We start from the raw sequence: 20,464 nt of genomic DNA on the forward strand, positions 1-20,464 counted from the left end.
CAGTCCTAAAATCCGATTGTTTCTATGACCCAGGTGGGTGGGAAAGGGCCCGGGCTGCCTTTCCTTTGGCACTTACCATCATCATCATCATGTGATCATGGGAGTGGTCGGATGAAGTGGTCGGGTGATGGTGAGGTGGCATGGTACTGTTGTCTCCACCACTCATATCCATGTTCATCCCCATGTGGTGGGAATGGCTTATTTTCCCAAGAAAAGTTGAGTCAGCAGAAGAATCTTTTAAGAAAAAGCATTACATACAATAATTAAAAATACAAAATCTTGAATCTTTTTTTAAAATCTTCACAATGTTTCATCTTGTCCTTTTTTTTTTTTGACCACACTGTGTGGCTTGTGGAATCTTAGTTCCCTGACCAGGGATCGAACCTGCGTCCCCTGCACAGGAAGCACAGAGTCCCAATCTCTGGACCACCAGGGGATTCCCCAAATCTTGTTTCTTGATAAATACTTAGTCTACGTGGGATTTCAGCCAATAAATATATGCTCCCCTAACATCTTACTCAGAATTATTTTTTAATTATCTACAGACACAGAGAGGAATAACTGCACCAACAGGAATGTCCTCTGGAGACTGTGGCAGAAGGGATTTGTACACAGGGTTTCAGAAACCTCTTTCTTTTTTTAATTCATTTTTATTGAAGTATAGTTGATTTACAATGTCATGTTAGTTTCTGCTATACAATACAATACAAAGTGAATCAGCTATACCATATCAGAAACCTAACTTTTATTCTGAATCCTCTTCTAGATACATTTAATGTATGTTCAAACTTAAATATGAGATAAGGAGAAGAAAAGTAGCTTCTCTGGGTGGCAAGAAATAATTTGTAATAATGCATAAAATTGATGCCGTGGATGAAATTTAACAGTCTTTCTGATCACAAACGTCAGTAGATAAAAAGCAAGTGTTTCAAGATAATTCACCTAATTGGATGGCCTGTGTTCAATCAGGATATTACGAATACACTCTCACATATGGGACCACCAGCCTTCAGCTAATTTAAATTAGAAGGAAAGGTCTACTGCTGCCCTAGGCAAGTGGTGTGTTCAGAATTTGATACACTATCAATATCAGCAGGGCATTAGAGCTGGGAATACGGGAAAAAAAAAAAGGTATAAATTAGATATTCTCTATTAAATTAAGTCTAGACAACTGCACATTCAGTCTTGTGTCTATGTTTACTATCCCTTAACTGTTTTATTGCAAAAGTCCATCCAAGATGTCATTCAAGGAGCAAAAACTCTGGTAGCTAGGGTGGGGAGTGGGAAGGTGAAGAGGGTAGAGAGTGGGGTGGTGGGATTCTGTTTATGTGTCCCTCAATGCCAATTTGTGGAGGAAGGAGTTCTTTAGAAATCCCAAGTAGGTATTCATGTTCATGAGCCTGTGTGCCTCTTTCATTAATCCAATCAACAAATATTTATCCAGCTTTCGCCAAACTCTGAGCTCAGTGCTAATAATTCAACAGTGGAAAAGACAAACAAAACACAGGATGGAGAAACAGCAAACAGAACAGTTTCACGTGGGGATTAGTGCTGTGAAGGGAAGAAACAGGAATACGGCAGGGTTACTGGGAGGCTGAGAAGAGGTGCCCTTCAGATACAAAAGCACAAACACTCCACCATTTACTTTCCCCATTCAACTTCTATCATTTCCCCCCTCAACTTCCCCATTTCCCCTTCAACTTCCCCATTTCCCCTTCAACTTCTATCCCATGATTCTATGATAGCAAGCTGAAAAAACGGGTTCCAGCAAAGGAGATGGCAAAGCACCCATTACAGATAATCAAAACTCAACTGTGAGTTTAAATAGCTTTCATGCCAGATACTGTATTGCTTCATCAGGAGAGAACCCGACAAGCTGGGATTGTTAATACTTTTGCCAGAAGGGGACTAGATTAGAGGTACAAAGAGATACATAATAAGATCTTTGTCCACAAAGGTTTATTTCTAGTGAATGGTTAAAAAAAAAAAAAAGAATACACACAAAAATAATCAACAAGAGGGAGCACACACGACCGTCTGCGGTGTGCCTGCTGGCGTCAGCACCGGAGGGAGCAGAGGTGAGCCAGACACGGACTCTCTCCTCACAGAGCGGAGGGACATGCAGAGGTGGACCAGCCACAGACTCGCTCCTCACAGAGCGGAGGGAGCAGAGGTGAACCAGGCACAGACTCTCTCCTCACAGAGCGGAGGGAGCAGAGGTGGACCAGACACAGACTCTCTCCTCACAGAGCGGAGGGACATGCAGAGGTGGACCAGACACAGACTCTCTCCTCACAGACCGGAGGGACATGCAGAGGTGGACCAGACACAGACTCTCTCCTCACAGAGCTTCAAGGCTACAAGTTAGAAGGGGAACTGAACAGTCAGAACTCAGTTTGGGGCCTAAGATGAAATGTAAAGGACAGTTTAAAAAGAGAGAACATAGACAGCATCAGAAACTAATTAAGATTTGTACCCTTGATTTTCCTCATGAACTTTTACATGTTATTCTTGTCACCATGTTTCTTTTGAAGACCCACGGGTTCCTAATTGTCCAGGCATCTCATTACCAATCAGAGACAACTATTTAATGAAGGTACTTATTCATATCTCTTCAGATGTATCAGTGGTCCAGTAATCTATATGTCCAAATCTTAAGAACGTCTTTCGAGTTATGCACCTGTTTTGAAGTATCATCTTGTAGGATACACTTCACACTGAAATATACTAGAGAACAGAGCAGGAACTGAATCTATTTCCTTCCACGGTCAATGGACAATTAATTTCTTTTTTTTTCTTTTAACTTTATTTTTTTTTTGACCTCACCATGTGACTCACAGGATCTTAATTCCCCGACCAGGGATTGAACCCAGGCCTCCAACAGTGGAAGCATTGAATCCTAACCAGTGAACAACCAGCAAACTCTCACAATGGGTTTCTTTTTTTTAAGACCACTTTCAAGCCCTTTCTGCCTATCCTCTCTCCTGAGGCCACAAAATGACTATGAACACATATGGATGGTTCATAAAATATCTTTCGTCTAGCATAGAAAACTTCTTTGCTCTTTAAGAAAATAGAACAGAAATGGTCTAGGAATTGGCGAGAGAAAAAAATAAGTATGAATTGCTATGAAAAACTTAGTTCCTATAAAAATGGGTGAGAAGCTTATTTCTTTGGAAGGCTTTACACTACTCAGTTTCTAGGGAACATTCATGTTCAGCTGGGTACTTGTGGTTGGCTATATGCCAACTTGCTTCTTTGCTTGGAATACTATTAGAATAAATGACACATCCTATACTGAATAACCTGATGCTGGGAAAGACTGAAGGCAGGAGGAGAAGGGGACGACAGAGGACAAATGGTTGGATGGCATCATCGACTCAGTGGACATGAATTTGAGTAAGCTCCGGGAGATGGTGAAGGCCAGGGAAGCCTGGTCTGCTGCATGCAGTCCATGGGGTTACAAAGAGTCAGACGCGACTGAACAACAACACTGAATACCATATAGCTTTGCATTTTCTACCTTTTCCCCATTTAATAAGTATGGTGCAGTATTTATAAAAATAGGTTTCAAAACTTCCTTGGATTCAAGGATCTAATTCCTTCTCAGTCTCCTTTTGAGAATCATCAAAAAGAAGCTTCCTCTGTTTCTGCCAACACTTCCCCCAAACACACGCACTATAAGGTGTAGAGGGACAGACTCTTTCTTGCGAAATCTAGCATCTCTAGCAAAATATTTATCAACTTATAGACAGAAGATAGGGAACTAGCGAGCAGGTTAAATTCTGATGTCCATTCTGAGTCTTAGCACTGACCTTACATCTTAACTTTAAATCCTCTTTTATTTTCCTGGTATTTCACAATGGTGAATGAGAAACAATAGTCCATAGGGACTACGATTAGATCCCACAAAAGACTACACAGAAGTGGTCACACATCTGCCATGTGGCCCCTCTCCTCCAGCTTAGTTGGATGTAATCCGGAGCCTCAGATAATTCTTTTGGAGACTGCCACTAGTCTTTCCTGACTTTCATGATAAAGAAGAAAGCTTTTATTCTTAAAATGATTAGGGTCATGTTCTTTTTTAGATTTGTAAAAACAATTAACAAAGGGAACTCTATCTAGTCACTCTTCTGCTTTCTGGAGTCAATAGTTATGATTGATGATACAAGTTTTTGGCAAGCACAGACAGGGGAAATTCAACATCAAAGACAATACGCTACCATAAACAAGGATTCCTGCATATGGACTATGTTCATGTGATTAAGCAACAAGTTTAACTGGACTAATCCTGCCTTTTCATGACCTGTATGGGGTCAACAGATATTCTGAGGAATGACTCTGGGTTTGTTTCAAGTGCCTCTATAGGTGAACTTTTCCTATACATGGCTCAGATGATAGAGAATCTGCCGGTAATGCAGGAGATCTGGGTTGGAAAGATCCCCTGGAGAAGGAAATGGCTCCCCACTCCAGTGTTCTTGCCTGGAGAATCCCATGGACAGAGGAGCCTGGTGGGCTGCAGTCCGTGGGGTCACACAGAGCTGGACACGACTGAGCAACTAACACGATGTTTTATGAATGCTGCACTTCTCCTGTTTGCAGGAAGTGGTAAAGGAATGTAGGAAAAAAGGAGAGATCTTGATATAATGCAGTAACAAATCAGGCCTTGGTGCCTCTCTACAACCTGACATTTCAGGCCAATATACTGAAGTTGTTCAGAAAAAAAATGTAGTGGTTTCTAGGGAAGGGAAATACAATTTGACGAATATAAATGGGGAAGTCCCTTTTCCTTGATGGCTATGATGTTGTTTCACTCATTCTCTATGCCCTGGCCTCACATTTTTACTCCAAATTGACTGGCAGAAATGTGGTCATAATTGTTTGACTATAACCACATCATGCTTTGGATATTTTAACTCTCTTTCCTTGGCCTGTATCCTTCTTGGGGTGCAGTAATCATAAGGATACTTAAACTAATTTTACTTAACAAAGAGTATTCAGTTCAGTCGCTTAGTCGCTTCCGACTCTTTGCAATCCTATGAATCGCAGCACGCCAGGCCTCCCTGTCCATCACCACCTCCCGGAGTTTACTCAAACTCATGTCCATGGAGTCGGTGATGCCATCCAGCCATCCATCCTCTGTCATCCCCTTCTCCTTCTGCCCCCAATCCCTCCCAGCATTAGGGTCTTTTCCAATGAGTCAACTCTTCACATGAGGTGGCCAAAGTATTGGAGTTTCAGCTTCAGCATCAGTCCTTCCAATGAACACCCAGGACTGATCTCCTTTAGGATAGCCTGGTTGGCTCTCCCTGCAGTCCAAGGGACTCTCAAGAGTCTTCTCCAACACCACAGTTCAAAAGCATCAATTCTTTGGCACTCAGCCTTCTTCACAGTCCAACTCTCACACCCATCCATGACCACTGGAAAAACCATAGCCTTGACTAGACGGACCTTTGTTGGCAAAGGAATGTCTCTGCTTTTTAATATGCTATCTAGGTTGGTCATAACTTTCTTTCCAAGGAGTAAGCGTCTTTTAATTTCATGGCTGCAGTGATTTTGGAGCCCAAGAAAATAAAGGCTGCCACTGTTTCCCCACCTATTTCCCATGAAGTGATGGGACCAGATGCCATGATCTTAGTTTTCTGAATGTTGAACTTTATGCCAACTTTTTCACTCTCCTCTTTCACTTTCATCAAGAAGCTCTTTAGTTCCTCTTCACTTTCTGCCATAAGGGTGGTGTCATCTGCATATCTGAGGTTATTGATATTTCTCCCAGCAATCTTGATTCCAGCTTGTGCTTCTTCCAGCCCAGTGTTTCTCATGATGTACTCTGCACATAAGTTAAATAAGCAGCGTGACAATATACAGCCTTGACGTACTCCTTTTCCTATTTGGAACCAGTCTGTTGTTCCATGTCCAGTTCTAACTGTTGCATGTAGGTTTCTCAAGAGGCAGGTCAGGTGGTCTGGCATTCCCATCGCTTTTAGAATTTTCCACAGTTTATTGTGATCCACACAGTCAAAGGCTTCGACATAGTCAATAAAGCAGAAATACATGTTTTTCTGGAACTCTCTTGCTTTTTCGATGATCCAGCAGATGTTGGCAATTTGATCTCTGGTTCCTCTGCCTTTTCTAAAATCAACTTGAACATCTGGAAGTTCAGGGTTCACGTATTGCTGAAGCCTGGCTTGGAGAATTTTGAGAATTACTTTACTAGCGTGTGAGATGAGTGCAATTGTGTGGTATTTTGAGCATTCTTTGGCATTGCTTTTCTTTGGGATTGAAATGAAACTGACCTTTTCCAGTCCTGTGTATTAGGTGTGAGTAAATCTTAAGTTTATACACAGGTTCTAGCCAGAACTGGCAAAGATTTTTGACTCCCAGAGTTCTGCCATATCAATGCATTAAATAACAGTTTAGGAAAATGAGACAGTAGAGGTAGCAAGAAAATAAGTCAGGCCAATAAGAAAAAAAGAAATGGTAAAGACCTTAAAATCAGAGTTCTCCCCAGATTAAATTTGGCATGTATTGGGAGGGGATAGGGCATGTGCCATAACTATAGCTTTATAAAGACAGAACTCTGGAGAATAATTTCCAAAACCCCACCACCAACACTGTATTAGTCACTCAGTCATGTCTGACTCTTTGCAACCCCATGGACTAAAGCCCACCAGGCTCCTCTGTCCATGGGATTCTCCAGGCAAGAAGAATGGAGTGGGTTGCCATTTCCTTCTCCAGGGGATCTTCCCCACCCAGGGATCAAACCTGGGTCTCCTGAATTGCAAGCAGATTCTTTACCATTTAAGCCACCAGGGAAGTCCTTACCATTAAAAAAATAAAAAATGAAAAGGAAAGAAAGAAAACTTAGATTCTATCCTTAAAAAAAATTTTCAATAAAACTAAGGCTACCAGGATTTCCCTGGCAGTCCAGTGGTTAAGACTCTGAGCTTCCAATGCAGGGGACACAGATTTGATCCCTGGTCAGGAAACTAAGATCCCATATGCTGTAAGGCTGAGTGCCAAAAACAAACAAAACCTAAAGCTACCATTTTCCCTTCTAAGTTTGTGCCTTTGTTGATAATACAAAAGTGAGCTCTACTGTAAACAGATAGTGTAGGTGTTACTAAGTCCAAGCTCGGTCTGCTCACTGCTGGACAGGCCAATTAACCAGAAGATTGAGGCAAGGAATATGATTTTATTGGGAAAGCTGGCTGACAGAGAAGACAGCAGACTAATGTCTCAAAATAACCATCTAGTCTGGGTCTGGATGCCAGGTGATTTGCAGGACAGAGACAGGTAGGAGTTGAGGAAGTAAAGACCATTATCTTGCAAATATCTCCTGGAATGGCCAACCTCAAACTTTTCCAGCAGAGGTGCAGTCTTCCTCAAGGCAGGTCATTATGTACTATTATAATGACAAAGGGGCTTCCCTGGTGGCTCAGAGAATCCACCTGCAGTGCAGGAGACCAGGGTTCGAAACCTGGGTCAGGAAGATTCCCCTGGAGAAGGGCATGGCAACCCACTCCAATATTCTTGCCTGGAGAATCCCATTGACAGCTACAGTCCTTGGGGTTGCAAAGAATTGGACATGACTGAGCAACTACAACATAATAACAAAAGCAATGCAAAACAAAAGTTAAAGTCAAAGAAACAGATCCATCATAGAGACAAAACTGGCTCTTAGCTGCAGCATAGGAGGTCCCTGAGGAAAAGAAGCAGGTATAGTTTTTTGATATAAGAGAAGCCATTTTAGACCTAAGCCATTTTGTGATCTAAGTCTGGCTACCATGCACGCCCTTGAACAGGGTCTAAGTAATAACAATTGTAAGGGAACATAAGAAGTAACAATAGCAAAGATGATAAGTCTGTTGCAGGATTCCTTGAAAGCACTTTTTGTGGAAAGAAACCAAACTACACTCTATACACTCAAGTGATAACATAGTCTATGTGGCTGTATCACTCATACATCAGACTAATCAGATACATCAATAGTAACCAATTGCCAGAGACAAACGGTTACACTTAAAACTTAAAGGGCTTCCATTTATGAGTGGCCAATTCCCTGGTGGTTCAGATGGTAAAGAACTGTCCTGTAATATGAGAGACCTAGGTTTGATCCCTGGGTTGGGAAGATCCCCTAGAGGAGGGCATGGCAACCCACTCTAGTATTCTCATCTGGAGAATCCCCATGAACAGAGGCAGGCTACAGTCCTTGGGGTTGCAAATAGTCAGACACAACTGAGCGACTAAGCACACACACAATGATCTAGGCAAACATGAAACGCTACACAGACTAAAAGTTTTTATTAGAACAAAAGAGCTATGAATTAGTGGGAGTAGATCTTTTATACTGAAGTTCTTGGCTAAGAATATCCATTTTAGTACAAAAGGCGGTAACTCAGGAGCTGCCCTGTGAATCTCATTCTAACTATCTATGGAAAAGACAGAAAGCAAACCCATGATTTGATTCTAATCAGAGTAAGACAAGAAAGCCTTTGCTTAAATGGCAACCCACTCCAGTATTCTTGCCTGGAGAATCCCATGGAGAGAGAAGCCTGGTTAGGCTACAGTCCATGGGGTCGCAAAGAGTCGGACATGACTGAGTGACTTCACTCACTCACTCCAGGTGATTCAAGGCCACCCCCTTCTATCATAAACTTCATCTTTCTATATCTCCACTCCACTTAATAGTTAATCTGCTCAGGCTGAGCAAAGGAGATGAGAAGCCTGTTTGTCCTGGAGGAACTGATTGCAAGACAAATTATACAGCTATAATTATTAAACAAGAGGGTTATCATTTTGCAGAGAAAGCATGCTGAGGACAAACTTAATTTTTTAAATACCCAATGCAGATGATACCGCCTTAATGGCAGAAAGTAAAGAGGAACTAGAGCTGTTTGAGGAAGGTAAAAGAGGAGAACGAAAAAGCTGGCTTAAAACTCAACATTAAAAAAGCTAAGATCACAGCATCCAGTCCCATCACTTCATATGGGGAAAAAAACTATATGGGGAAAAAATGGAAACAGTGGCAGATTTTATTTTCCTGGGCTCCAAAATCACTCTAGGTGATGACTGCAGCCACAAAATTAAAAGATGCTTGCTCCTTGGAGGGAAAGCTATGACAAAACTAGACAGCACATTAAAAAGCAGAGACATTACTTTGCCGACAAAGGCCCATATAGCCAAAGCTATGGTTTTTCCAGTGGTCATGGACAGATTTGAGAGTTGGACCCTAAAGAAGGCTGAGTCCCAAAGAATTGATGCTTTCAAACTGTGGTGTTGGAGAAGACTTTTGAGGGTCCTTTGGACTGCAAGATCAAACCAGTCAATCCTATAGGAAACCAACCCTGAATAGTCACTGGAAAGACTGATGCTGAAGCAAAGCCCAGGAGATAGTGAAGGATAGGGAAGCCTGGCATGCTGCAGTCCACAGGGTCACAAAGATTCGGACATGACTTACTGACTGACTGAATAACAACAACAAATCCTCACAGTACCTCTTCTTGTTTCAGAGAATCCAAGGCACAGAAAGTGAAAAGTGAAAGTATTAATCACTCAGTTGTGTCTAACTCTTTGCAACCCCTATGGACTATTGCCCACCAGGCTCCTCTGTTCATGGGATTTCCTAGGCAAGAATACTGGAGTGGGCTGCCATTTCCTTCTCCAGGGGAATCTTCCTGACCCAGGGATCAAACCTGCATCTCCTGTATTGGCAGACAGATTCTTTACTGCTCAGCCACCAGGGAAGCCCAAGGCATGGAGAGTTTAAGCACCCTGTTCAGTGTTATTCTAGAAAGTTATGGAAGTACCCTGGCAAGAACTTATATATCCTCACTCCTGGCCCAGGGATTATTCTCTGTTAAATCTGCCTTACTGTTTATTCAGTGTCAAATTTTGGTCACTTTTCCTAATCCAAATAAATTAGAAGATTCACTCAGCCTGCCTCTGGTTTTCACAATCACTCTCTTACAAACTTGGGTTTTTCTCAGGGTACTTCTGCCCTCTGTTCATCCTATGTGATACATCAATGACAAATCAATCTACCTAAAGCATGGCTCTACTTACCTGTCCCCAACATTCCACTGCCTACCAACCTCTCCATTGTCTATTAACCTCCTTGTTCTAAGATAATAGATCTTTAAAATAAAGGCCTCAGCCTACCTTTCTGCCTATAGATACTTTGTGTTTCAGCCAAACAAGTCTAATTAGTCCAGTTTCTACTCTTACCACACTTTGCTGTCTGGTGTCTTCGCTGACATTGTTTCTCTAGGCTGCAAGGCCCATCCTTACAATCTCTAAATGCAACAAATCTTCCTCCTCTTGCAAGGTCTAGTTCTAAAACCTCTGACCATTCATACCACAATGTGCCTTTCTTCATGACTCCCAACTGAGACTAGGTCTCAAATAGCCCGATTTTTTTTTCTATGCTCTTTCAATCTGTCTGTTTTAGTTATCACCTGATAGAACACTGTTGAGATAATGTAAGAGAAACAGTTGGAGTGTTTCTCCAAGTCCTCATCTTCATCAACTGCAGACATTTAGTAAGTTCCTCTTGGATGCTTAGCCTCCTGACTCAGCTAAGAAGTCTGGCTTCAACAAGTAGACCTAGAAAGAGATGAATGAGCCATCTCTTCATCTATCAGCAGACCACCTCAAGATAAAACCTAGTGCCCTGCCTCTCAATTTGTGGGTCATAGAAATCTCACTAAGAATTGGAAGTGCTTTAGGACTTCCATGGTGGTCCAGTGGTTAAGACTCCATGCTTCCACTGTAGAAGACATGGGTTCAACCCCTGGTTGGAGAACTAAGATCCTTGTGCCACACAGCGTCCCCCCCTCCCCCCCCCCCCGCCCCCCCGCCCCGGCCCCCCAGAGCCTGGAAGGACTTTATAAGTCATCAGATGCAGCTATTCAGTAATAACCAAATTCTGTAACAACTGTTATAACACCCCTCAGGATGTTTCCATTCCAGAAATACAAGGATGCAAACACTCTCTTTCCAGCCAAACCAAGCATAGGAAGTGTTTCATAGGAGCCTGCATTTTGCTGTTTTTTGGTGATGGTGTTGATAATAGAACCAGCAGTTCCAGTGAAACCAGTATCCAGATACTATTTGCATGTATTTCTCAAACCATGATTTGCATTTTAGGTTTTACTCCCACAAACTAATCTGTCTGCAAAGAGACACAGAAGTATCTTCACCTCACCCTTCTCATCATTTATTTTATGTCCACTACCTGGCATTTGGGGCTTCCCAGAAAACTCAGTTGGTAAAGAATCCACCTGCAATGCAGGAGACCCCGGTTAGATTCCTGGGTTGGAAAGAAACACTGGAGAAGGGATAGGCTACCTACTCTAATATTCCTGGGCTTCCCTTGTGGTTCAGCTGGTAAAGAATCCGCCTGCAATGTGGGAGACCTGGGTTCAATCTCTGGGTTGGGAAGATCCCCTGGAGAAGGGAAAGGCTACCCACTCCAGTATTCTGGCCTGGAGAGTTCCATGGACTGTATAGTCCATGGGGACCCAAAGCGACAGACACGACTGAGTGACTTTCACTTTCACTGGCATTTATTTATGTCTCTGATACAGATTTCCTTCTCAGCCTTACCCCAATCTAATCCTCTTCACATTCAGATATTCCATTGAAAGTCATCCATTCACTCTTCCTGAATAAATTTAGTACTTTGATAGCTGTAGCTTTTTAGGCTCTGGAGTCCCCATCCCATCTTCTGAATATGTGAAAATCCTATCATTATTTGTTCAACATTTATAGTGCACTTAAAATGTGTCAGAAGTAAGTGAAGTGAAAATCGCTTAGTCGGGTCCGACTCTTTGCAACCCCATTGACTATACAGTCCATGGAATTCTCCAGGCCAGAATACTGGAGTGGGTAGCCTTTCCCTTCTCCAGGGGATCTTCCTAACCCAGGGATCGAACTCTGGCCTTCCGCATTGCAGGTGGATTCTTTACCAGCTGAGCCACAAGGGAAGCCAGTAGTAGGATAAAGTTAAAATACGGCCCTTGCTGTTTGGAGTGTACAATCTAGTTCATTCTTTAAGGCTAAGTTAAAATGCCACCTCTTCTATGAGGTTTTCCTTGAATTCCTGACAGAAGAAATTGCCTTTTACTGGATATCTTTAGCAATCTTCTCTTATGGAACACTGACTTACAGTTCCTAAAATACAAGATAAAAAACACCACATACACACAGCAAAGTTCTTAGAGGGCACGTTACTAATTCATACCTCCTTACTGCACCTGGAAGGGCGCTGGACAAAATACTCATTCACCCGAAATTATTTAATTCTTACAAAACCCACATAGGCTTTATATCTACTTACAAGGACCCAGATGCAAAAGACAAGATTCTTGCCTTTGCAAAACTTACCCTAGAGGAGGAAACTCTCGTTAAATATGTAAATAAGTAAATGTGTTTAAGTATATAGTTGGAAGTAAACATGGTACTGTGCTAGGAGAATAACAGTAAAAGAACTAACTTAGACGGAGCAGGGGTAGGTAGAAGAGAGAACAGAGAAGCCCTCTTAAGGTAACATTTAAGCAGGCTGAAAATTACTGGAGATGGGTAGATGGGCAGAGAATAGCACCCCTGAGCCAAGAAAGGAATCAAGGTCATTCAAGGTCAGTATGAATAGAACACATTGAGTACGAGGAAGAGAAGACCAGTGAGGCTGGAGACAGGCAGAAGGGGTACAGTGAAAAAGGCCTTACAGGTCATTTAGAGCAGACTAAATTTTACTCCAAGGGCAACTGGGAGCTATTTAGGGGTAATAAGCAGGGGAGTGATGTGACCAGATTTAGATTTTAATAGAATACTTGGCTGGGTAGAATAACTGGCCTTTATTTGTTCTTACCTAATAATATTTTCTGCTCTAGTTTTCTGTGAGGCATTCACAGATGGAAAAAAACAAATTCCTTACAGAGCCATGAACCATAATCCTTTAATTTCCCCAAATCCAGAAAGACATCTGTTAAAACTTCCAAAGGATTAGACGAGCCTTCTAATCTCTGGGTTATTTAATGGTTTGAGGGGCAAAACTGAAGAATACTCTCCAAGGACTATCTTGGATTGTAAGAGCTTCTAAAGTCACAGGTCAACTTCTGTAGGAGGGAGTTAAGCTTAGAGAATGTTGTTAAGAGCATGAGTCAGGTAAGATTCAAATCCTGGCTCTGCTACTTTCTGAGTATCTTAGTGACATTTCCTATAGAAGTCTCATGAGTCTTTCGACAGGCAGTAGGTACTATGCAGAGCCTGCTAAAGGGGCTGTGTTCCGACTTCAATAGCACTTGGCTAACTCCCTCAAATTTGGTAGGTGCTCAGTAAGGTAAAAAATATGATGAAGGTAGACTAAGCTCCCCAGACAGCACCTGCCTAGTGGATTGTTATTGGATTATACAATCTGTACTAAACATGGAAATCTTCAACCATGATATTTGACAAGCCCCACTTTTCATTCCACAAAACACTAGCAATAAACCCAGAATTTACGTGATTCCAGTTTTTAATGCTAAGGGCAGTGGAGAATATACTAGACTGAGTCCGAGATCTGGATTCTGCTGCATCCAACTCCATCACTCTGTATTCTTTGGGGATAAAGCGCCAATGCCAGTTTCTCAATTTTGACCTCACTGAACAATCCTTTGCTGTATGAGCTGTCCCGTGCACTATAGGAAGTTTAACAGTACTCCAAGCCTTTACTCACTGACAGAACCACTATTCCAGCTGTGACAATCCAAAATATCTCCAGATTTTGCCAAATATCCCCTTGAGGGCAGAATCACGCTGCTGCTTCTTTGAGAACCACTCTTTTTTTTTTTTTGCCACACTTCATGACATGTTGGAATCTTAGTTTCCCAGCTAGGGGTCGAACTGATGGCCCCTGCTTTGGAAGCACAGCGTCTTAACCACTGCGCCACTAGGGTAGTCCCTGAGAACCACTGCTGATCTCCGAGTTTAGGCATCTCATCTGAAACTCAGGGGAATGAGATAACATCTGTCTTGTTTCTTTTCAGGGTTTTTGTATCATTAAAATAAGATAATGAATGGCAAGAAATACTGAGAGAAAAAGACCATGTAACATACATAAAAGCATTATTATTACTTTGTGGGTTATGTTCTATGAGTGCTCAATAACAAGGCTGAAGAAAACTACTCACATCTTGTTCATGGAATGCATAGTAAGGCCTACTTTAGACTATGTGGAGTCGAATATACCATTTACATTGGTACTCAATAAATACCTGTTGATTGAATGCTTCTAGGTCTGGGTCCAATCAATAGTAAACTTTCTTTCCAGCACGTTCCCAGGTTTTCCTGCTGAGCAAGCGCAATGTAGTATGTTGCTAGACCTAACCGCATGTGAAAGACAGGACTGGATTAAACAAGAATGGCTACTTACTTTTATAGCTGCAAAATAGAGGTACAAAAGGTTAACTGACTAGTCAAGGTCATGTGGCAGGTCTAGTGACAGTCTGCAATTAGAATCCAGATTCTGACCTCAAGTCCAGTGATCATTTTATTACTCATATCATTGGACTTTCACCCAACTCTTGCGGCCCTGTCACTTAACATAAAGGTGTTAGGGACTTCCCTGGTGGTCCAATGCGTAAGACATCAGTCATGCTTTCACTGCAGGGGGCATGAGTCCAATCCCTGGATAGGAAAAGGAAGAACCCCCATGCTGCACAGCTCAGTCAAAAGGAAACAAAACAAACAAAAAACAAAGGTAGCTATGTACTTTCTGCAGCAATTCTGAAAAATTGAGATAAGGAAACAAAGTTGTGGTTTTTAGGGAGCTTGGAAAGAAATACAGACCTATTTCTACTGGGAGGAAGAAATGAATACTCCCTATACTCAGAGTAAACCAACATCAAGTTATCTAAGGGTCCTGGCAAGTCTGTAAAGCACATTAAAGGAATTCTCCAGGCAAGATTACTGGAGTGGGTAGCCATTCCCTTCTCTGGGAAATCTTCCTGACTCAGGGATTGAACCTGGGTCTCCTGCATTGTAGACAGATTCTTTACACAGGATGAGATGGTTGGATGGCATCACCAACTCAATGGACATGAGTCTGAGCAAGCTCTGGTAGTTGGTGATGGACAGGGAAGCCTGGGGTGCTGCAGTCCATGGGGTCACAAAGATTCGGACATGACTGAGCGACTGAACTGAACTCAACCACCTAATAATCAAAGAACTTTCTGGGCCAACACTAAATTTAATATAAAATGGCTCACCTTTGGAATTTGACACACTGTGGGAATAGTTCCCAATGTGATTAATGAAATTAAGATTGGCTCCCAGCCGAGCACTCCAGGGCCTGTCCCTAACCATCAGCTCCTGCTTGTCTGAAAATGGGAGTTCAGTTTGAGATCCTGAATAGACCACTAAAAATAAACAACAAAAAACAGGAGGAGGAAGTTGTGGGCAGAAGAGATATTTTCTTTTTTATGGCGGCTCTCCAAGTATGCAAGGAAGTTATACTCAATCTCTAACTGGTAAAACTGTACCTGCTGGTTGTGGGCCCTTGGGTGAATTACTCAATATCTCTGGCCTCAGCTCTAAAATCAAGTAATAAAAGTAGCCTACCTCATAGGGATTGTTATGAAGAGCTCACTGAGGCAGAAGCATACTTAGTTTCCATGAAGACAGCAATGAGAACGGCACCTATCTTGTGACAGTGTGCACTTAAACATGAACTTAGCACAGCGCCTAAACACAGTAAGCCCTCGATAAATAGTCATTATTGTTACTTCTTAATCTACTGTTCTTTCTAAATTTGGCATAGGTATAATCCCCTCCAATCCTTTGATTTGTCCCTCAATCATTTCCCACTTGGGTTCCCAGGAGGCTCAGCGGGTAAAGAATCTGCCTGCAATGCAGGAGATGCAGGGGTTTGACCCCTGGGTCGGGAAGATCCCCTGGCGGAGGGCATGGCAACTCACTCAAGTATTCTTGCCTGGGAAATCCCCTGGACAGAGAAGCCTGGCGGGCTATGGTCCATTGGGTCACAAAAGAGTCAGACACGACTAAGCACGCAGAGGAGCACGCACACATAGCTACTCCACAGCTAACTTTTCTTTCTGACCTTTGTCGTTCTCATTGTGGGAGTGTTCAGGGTGTGCCAGTGAACCCTATCCACTGCACTTCACAGGGAAGGATGTTCTTCACCCATGTCAAATCAGGTGGTCAGTCATTTGCTTCAATTTGATTCCAATCTGCATTTATAGTCTTTGAAATGTCTCCAAGTTTCAGGCTTCTTTAATCTCTATTTTCTAATGATAAAAGATGATTTTTTAATGGGTAGTTTCCCTGCCGCCCAGAAATTCTCCAACTCTAGCGGGGTGTCCTGCAATTCAACTCAACTCCGACACTATCTTTTCAGAGATAGCATCAGATTATGCAGATTAGAAAGTCCCACAAGACTGGCCTTCACTTCAGAGGTCAATTGCATGCCTGTGTTTGTGATCCACTGGCTCTAAGTCAGAAGCTCCCACAATCTCTTCTCGAGTTCTATAAAATTTGCTTGAGTGGCTCATGGGTGCTTAAGTCGCTTCAGTTGTGTCCGACTCTTTGAAACCCCAAGGACTGCAGCCCGCCAGGATCCTCTGTCCATGGGATTCTTCAGGCAAGAATACAGGAGTAGCTTGCCTTTTTCTCCTCCAGGGGATCTTCCTGACCTAGTGATCAAACCCGTGTCTCTTAGGTCTCTTAGATCTCTTAGATCGGCAGGCAGGTTCTTTACCACTAGCGTCACATGGTTCACAGAACAAAGAAAATTCATTTACTTATTAGATTGCTGACTGATTTATCACAAAGTATATTAAAGCAGACAAGTCAACAGCCAGATGAAGAGATATATAGGATGAAGTTCTGAACAAAGGAACTTCTCTCTTTGTAAGTTGGGGCTGGCATGGGGGTACATGTTAGCGTTCTGGTTTCCCAACCTGGAAGCTCTTAGAATCCTGTCCACTTGGGGTTTTTTGGAGGCTTCATTAAATAGGCATGATTGATTCCACCATTGGCCATGGGTGATTAAACACAATCTTCAGCCCCTTTCTCCTACCAGGAAGTTAGGGGCCAAAAGTTCCAACCTTCTAGTCACTGTGGTTGGTTTCACAGGCAACTAGCCCCCATCCTTAGAGAAGTTACCTTATTAATCTAACAAAAGACACCTTGATAACTCTGTGCTAAGTTGCTTCAGCTGTGTCTGACTCTTTGCGACACCATGGCCTGTACACTGCCAGGCTCCTCTGTCCATGGAATTCTCTAGGCAAGAATACTGGAGTGGGTTGCCATTTCCTTCTCCAGGGGATCTTCCCGACTCAGGGATTGAACCCATGTCTCTTGTCTCCTGAACTGGCAGGTAGGTTCTTTACCACTAGAGCTAGCAGGGAAACCCAACTCTAGCCACTTAGGAAGTTCCAAGGGTTTTAGCTCTGAGCCAGAAATGGGATGAAGATCAAATATTTATTGTAAATCATGACAACATACCTTCTCTTGTTTGTATATTTCTAAAGACGTTTCATTAGGATTGTGAGAAGGAAAAAAGATTGCTCAAAGTGCAACCTTGAAATGTAAATATATACATTATAAGATGTTTTTGCGCATCTTATATTTTCTACATTCTAAGTTTCTTAAGAATAGGTAAGAGGTAATTAACTCTACCCCTTAATTCTAAGCTATAACACAGCACCATACACCTTGGTATTTTTGAAGCCATAATAAACGAAACTCTTTTCATGGTTAGTTTCTAGAAAGTTCGTGGGCGTTTTACAAGTTGTCCAAATCACAGGCAGAAAGAAGTCTAGTGAGGCATCTCATTGGCACTCCCTAGCAGTAATTTTCCTTGGGAATCTGGAATTAAAAAAAGCTTATATTTGAAAAGATGGGACCCATCTGGGTAACTTACATGCTAGGCCCTATACTCCTCTCACCTCACTACAGTCCATAAGTAAGCCTAGTCATCTTCTGTCCCACAGAGATTATCAGAGCCATGCCACAGAGAATTTATGAGTACTTAAAGCATGGCCCATAGACAGGTTTCTTTATTCTAAAACCATAGGTTGACAGAGTTTGTGTTCATCTAATATTCATGTTTATCTTCATGATTATATACACATAAAATGAGATCTGCAGGAATAAAAAAATACATGTTTATTTTGAGTTGAAGACTCAAAATAAGTAGGTTATTCCTACTGAATATGTCTAAATCAGGCTTTCCTGGTGGCTTAGACGGGAAAGAAACTGCCTGCAATGCAGGAGACTCAGGTTTGATCTGTGGGTGGGGAAGATCCCCTGGAGAAGGGAATGGCTAACTACTCCAGTATTCTTGCCGGGAGAATTCCATGGACAGAGGAATCTGGCAGGCTACAGTCCATGAGGTTACAAAGAGTCGGACATGACTAAGTGACTAACACTTTCACTTTCTCAAGTCTAAATCCACAATCACCACTTGCGTGTAGCTTAATAAATAAGGCTCCAATTTTTTAACTGCAGCACAAACAGTGGCACCCAGAGCCAGACGGATTGTGTGTGTGTGTTACCTGCTAAGTCTAAGTTAGTTGCCCAACTCTTTGTGACCACGTGGACTGTAGCCTGCCAGGTTCTATCCATGGGATTTCCCAGGCAAGAACACTGGAGTGGGTTACCATTCCCTTCTCTAGGGGATCTTCCCCACCCAGGAATCAAACCCAGGTCTCCTGCATTGTAGGCAGATTCTTTACTGTCTGAGCCAGCAGGGAAGCCTGATGTGTGTGTGTACCTTTCCTTAAACATACACAGACACAAACTCCTCTCCAGGATAACTGACGTGGTCTTTTGTCTCTTCCTGAATCATGTCGTGTATGCATACTGGTGGGCTTGAGGGTGTGTCACACTGTGCAGGTAAAACGAAGATGTCACCTTGAGAGGGTAGCAAAGTTGAAGCTAGATTAGATGACTCTGACATCTACCCAAACTCCAGTCAGGAAGTATTTACTAAGTACCCTCTCAGTTCAGTTCAGTCGCTCAGTCGTGTCCAACTCTTTGTGACCCCATGGACTGCAGCACGCCAGGCTTCCCTGTCCATCACTAACTCCTGGAGCTTGCTCAAACTCATGTCCATTGAGTCGGTGATGCCATCCAACCATCTCATCCTCTGTTGTCCCCTTCTCCTCCTGCCCCAGGGGTTATAGGAAATTTGGCAATGAGGAGGATGGAGGCTCTAGCTGAAACCTGCTATTTACACAGCAGATTTTGCAAATGGCTTAAGACACCTAGAGAAAGGATGGAGGTGTGGAAGGGAGGGAAGAAAGGTGAGTGGGTTTGGTCAAAAAGGTAGGAGGGGATGATTTAATTCTGGTCTGCTTTGAGGTCTCTAGCTCCTCTAAAAGGCAAGAGATTCTTACGGTATCACCCATTTTACAAAGTTATAACTCATCCCACAATCAGTGAAAAAAGAAAACCTGGGAAGCCAGTAAAAGAAACACATATAAACAAACAGACAGATATTAGGTGCTCTTAAGTTATCTTTTTTTTCCACTTTCAGTCCATACATGGACTGTAAAAAACAACTAATCTACATGGCAACTACTGGTAAAAGTAGCTAGGAGACAGTCCCCTTTTGTCCTTAGCTTATAATATTCCTTTTACAATGTAATAATACCCTGAGTAATACTTCACTGAATAACACTAGAAAAAGGATTGTGATGTGGTGACTTTTGGCAAGTACTCAGTTCAACATCATTTTGATGAGACTGCTTATACTTGGCCCTTACTTAAATCAAGATATTTTTAAGGAAATGATACCTTCTCATCTCTCTCACTGTTCATTTACAATTTCACTTCTAAATATCTATTCTACAGATAAACTGACACATGTGAAATGTTATATGAACAAAATCATTTGTTGCAGGGCTATCCTTAACAGCAAAAAATATTGAAAAAACAAGGTAAACATTCATTGATGGGGCACTGATGAAGTAAATTATTTCCATAGAATGGACTGCTTTGTAGCCATAAACAATGAAACAGCTCTTACGACAGAGGATGAGATGGTTGGATGGCATCACCGACTCAATGGACATGAGTTTGAGTAGGCTCCGGGAGCTGGTGATGGACAGGGAAGCCTGGCATGCTGCAGTCCATGGGGTCGCAAAGAATCGGACACAACTGAGCAACCGAACTGAATTGATACTAACTCCCACAGGGCATGCAAGATCTTATTCCCCAGCCAGGGATTGAACCTGTACCCCCTGCAGTGGAAGTGTAGAAGTATGGAAGCCTGGAGTCTTTACCACTGGACAGTCAGGAAAGTCCCAGTGATGCTAATATACTCTTTGGTAACATCTGCTTCTCGATCCAGCTTCTGTAACACTGGGCTAGCTACTTTCCCCAACCCCCACGATTTCTCCAGACAGTTTGCTGGGAAGCAGCAGCAGGAGGGGTTTCTGAGCTTTACATATCCTGT

The 20,464-nt window shown here is 42.4% G+C and overlaps 1 protein-coding gene across 4 annotated transcripts in view; it reads right to left on the reverse strand.

The window, feature by feature from the left end:
- SLC31A1 (solute carrier family 31 member 1) overlaps nt 1–20,464 on the reverse strand; it is a 33,922-nt gene that overhangs the window by 7,123 nt on the left and 6,335 nt on the right. For 2 of the 4 annotated variants that reach the window (XM_043927803.1, XM_043927806.1), the window contains one exon: nt 77–234. In XM_043927803.1, the coding sequence (XP_043783738.1) occupies nt 77–184 (108 nt within the window). In that variant the 5' untranslated portion in view covers nt 185–234. Of the gene's footprint in view, nt 1–76; nt 235–14,258; nt 14,335–20,464 lie in introns of all 4 variants that reach the window. The other 2 variants (XM_043927804.1, XM_043927805.1) reach the window with 2 other exon arrangements.

This window comes from Cervus elaphus, chromosome 16 (genome assembly GCF_910594005.1).
Source record: "Cervus elaphus chromosome 16, mCerEla1.1, whole genome shotgun sequence".
Classification (NCBI taxonomy): domain Eukaryota; kingdom Metazoa; phylum Chordata; class Mammalia; order Artiodactyla; family Cervidae; genus Cervus; species Cervus elaphus.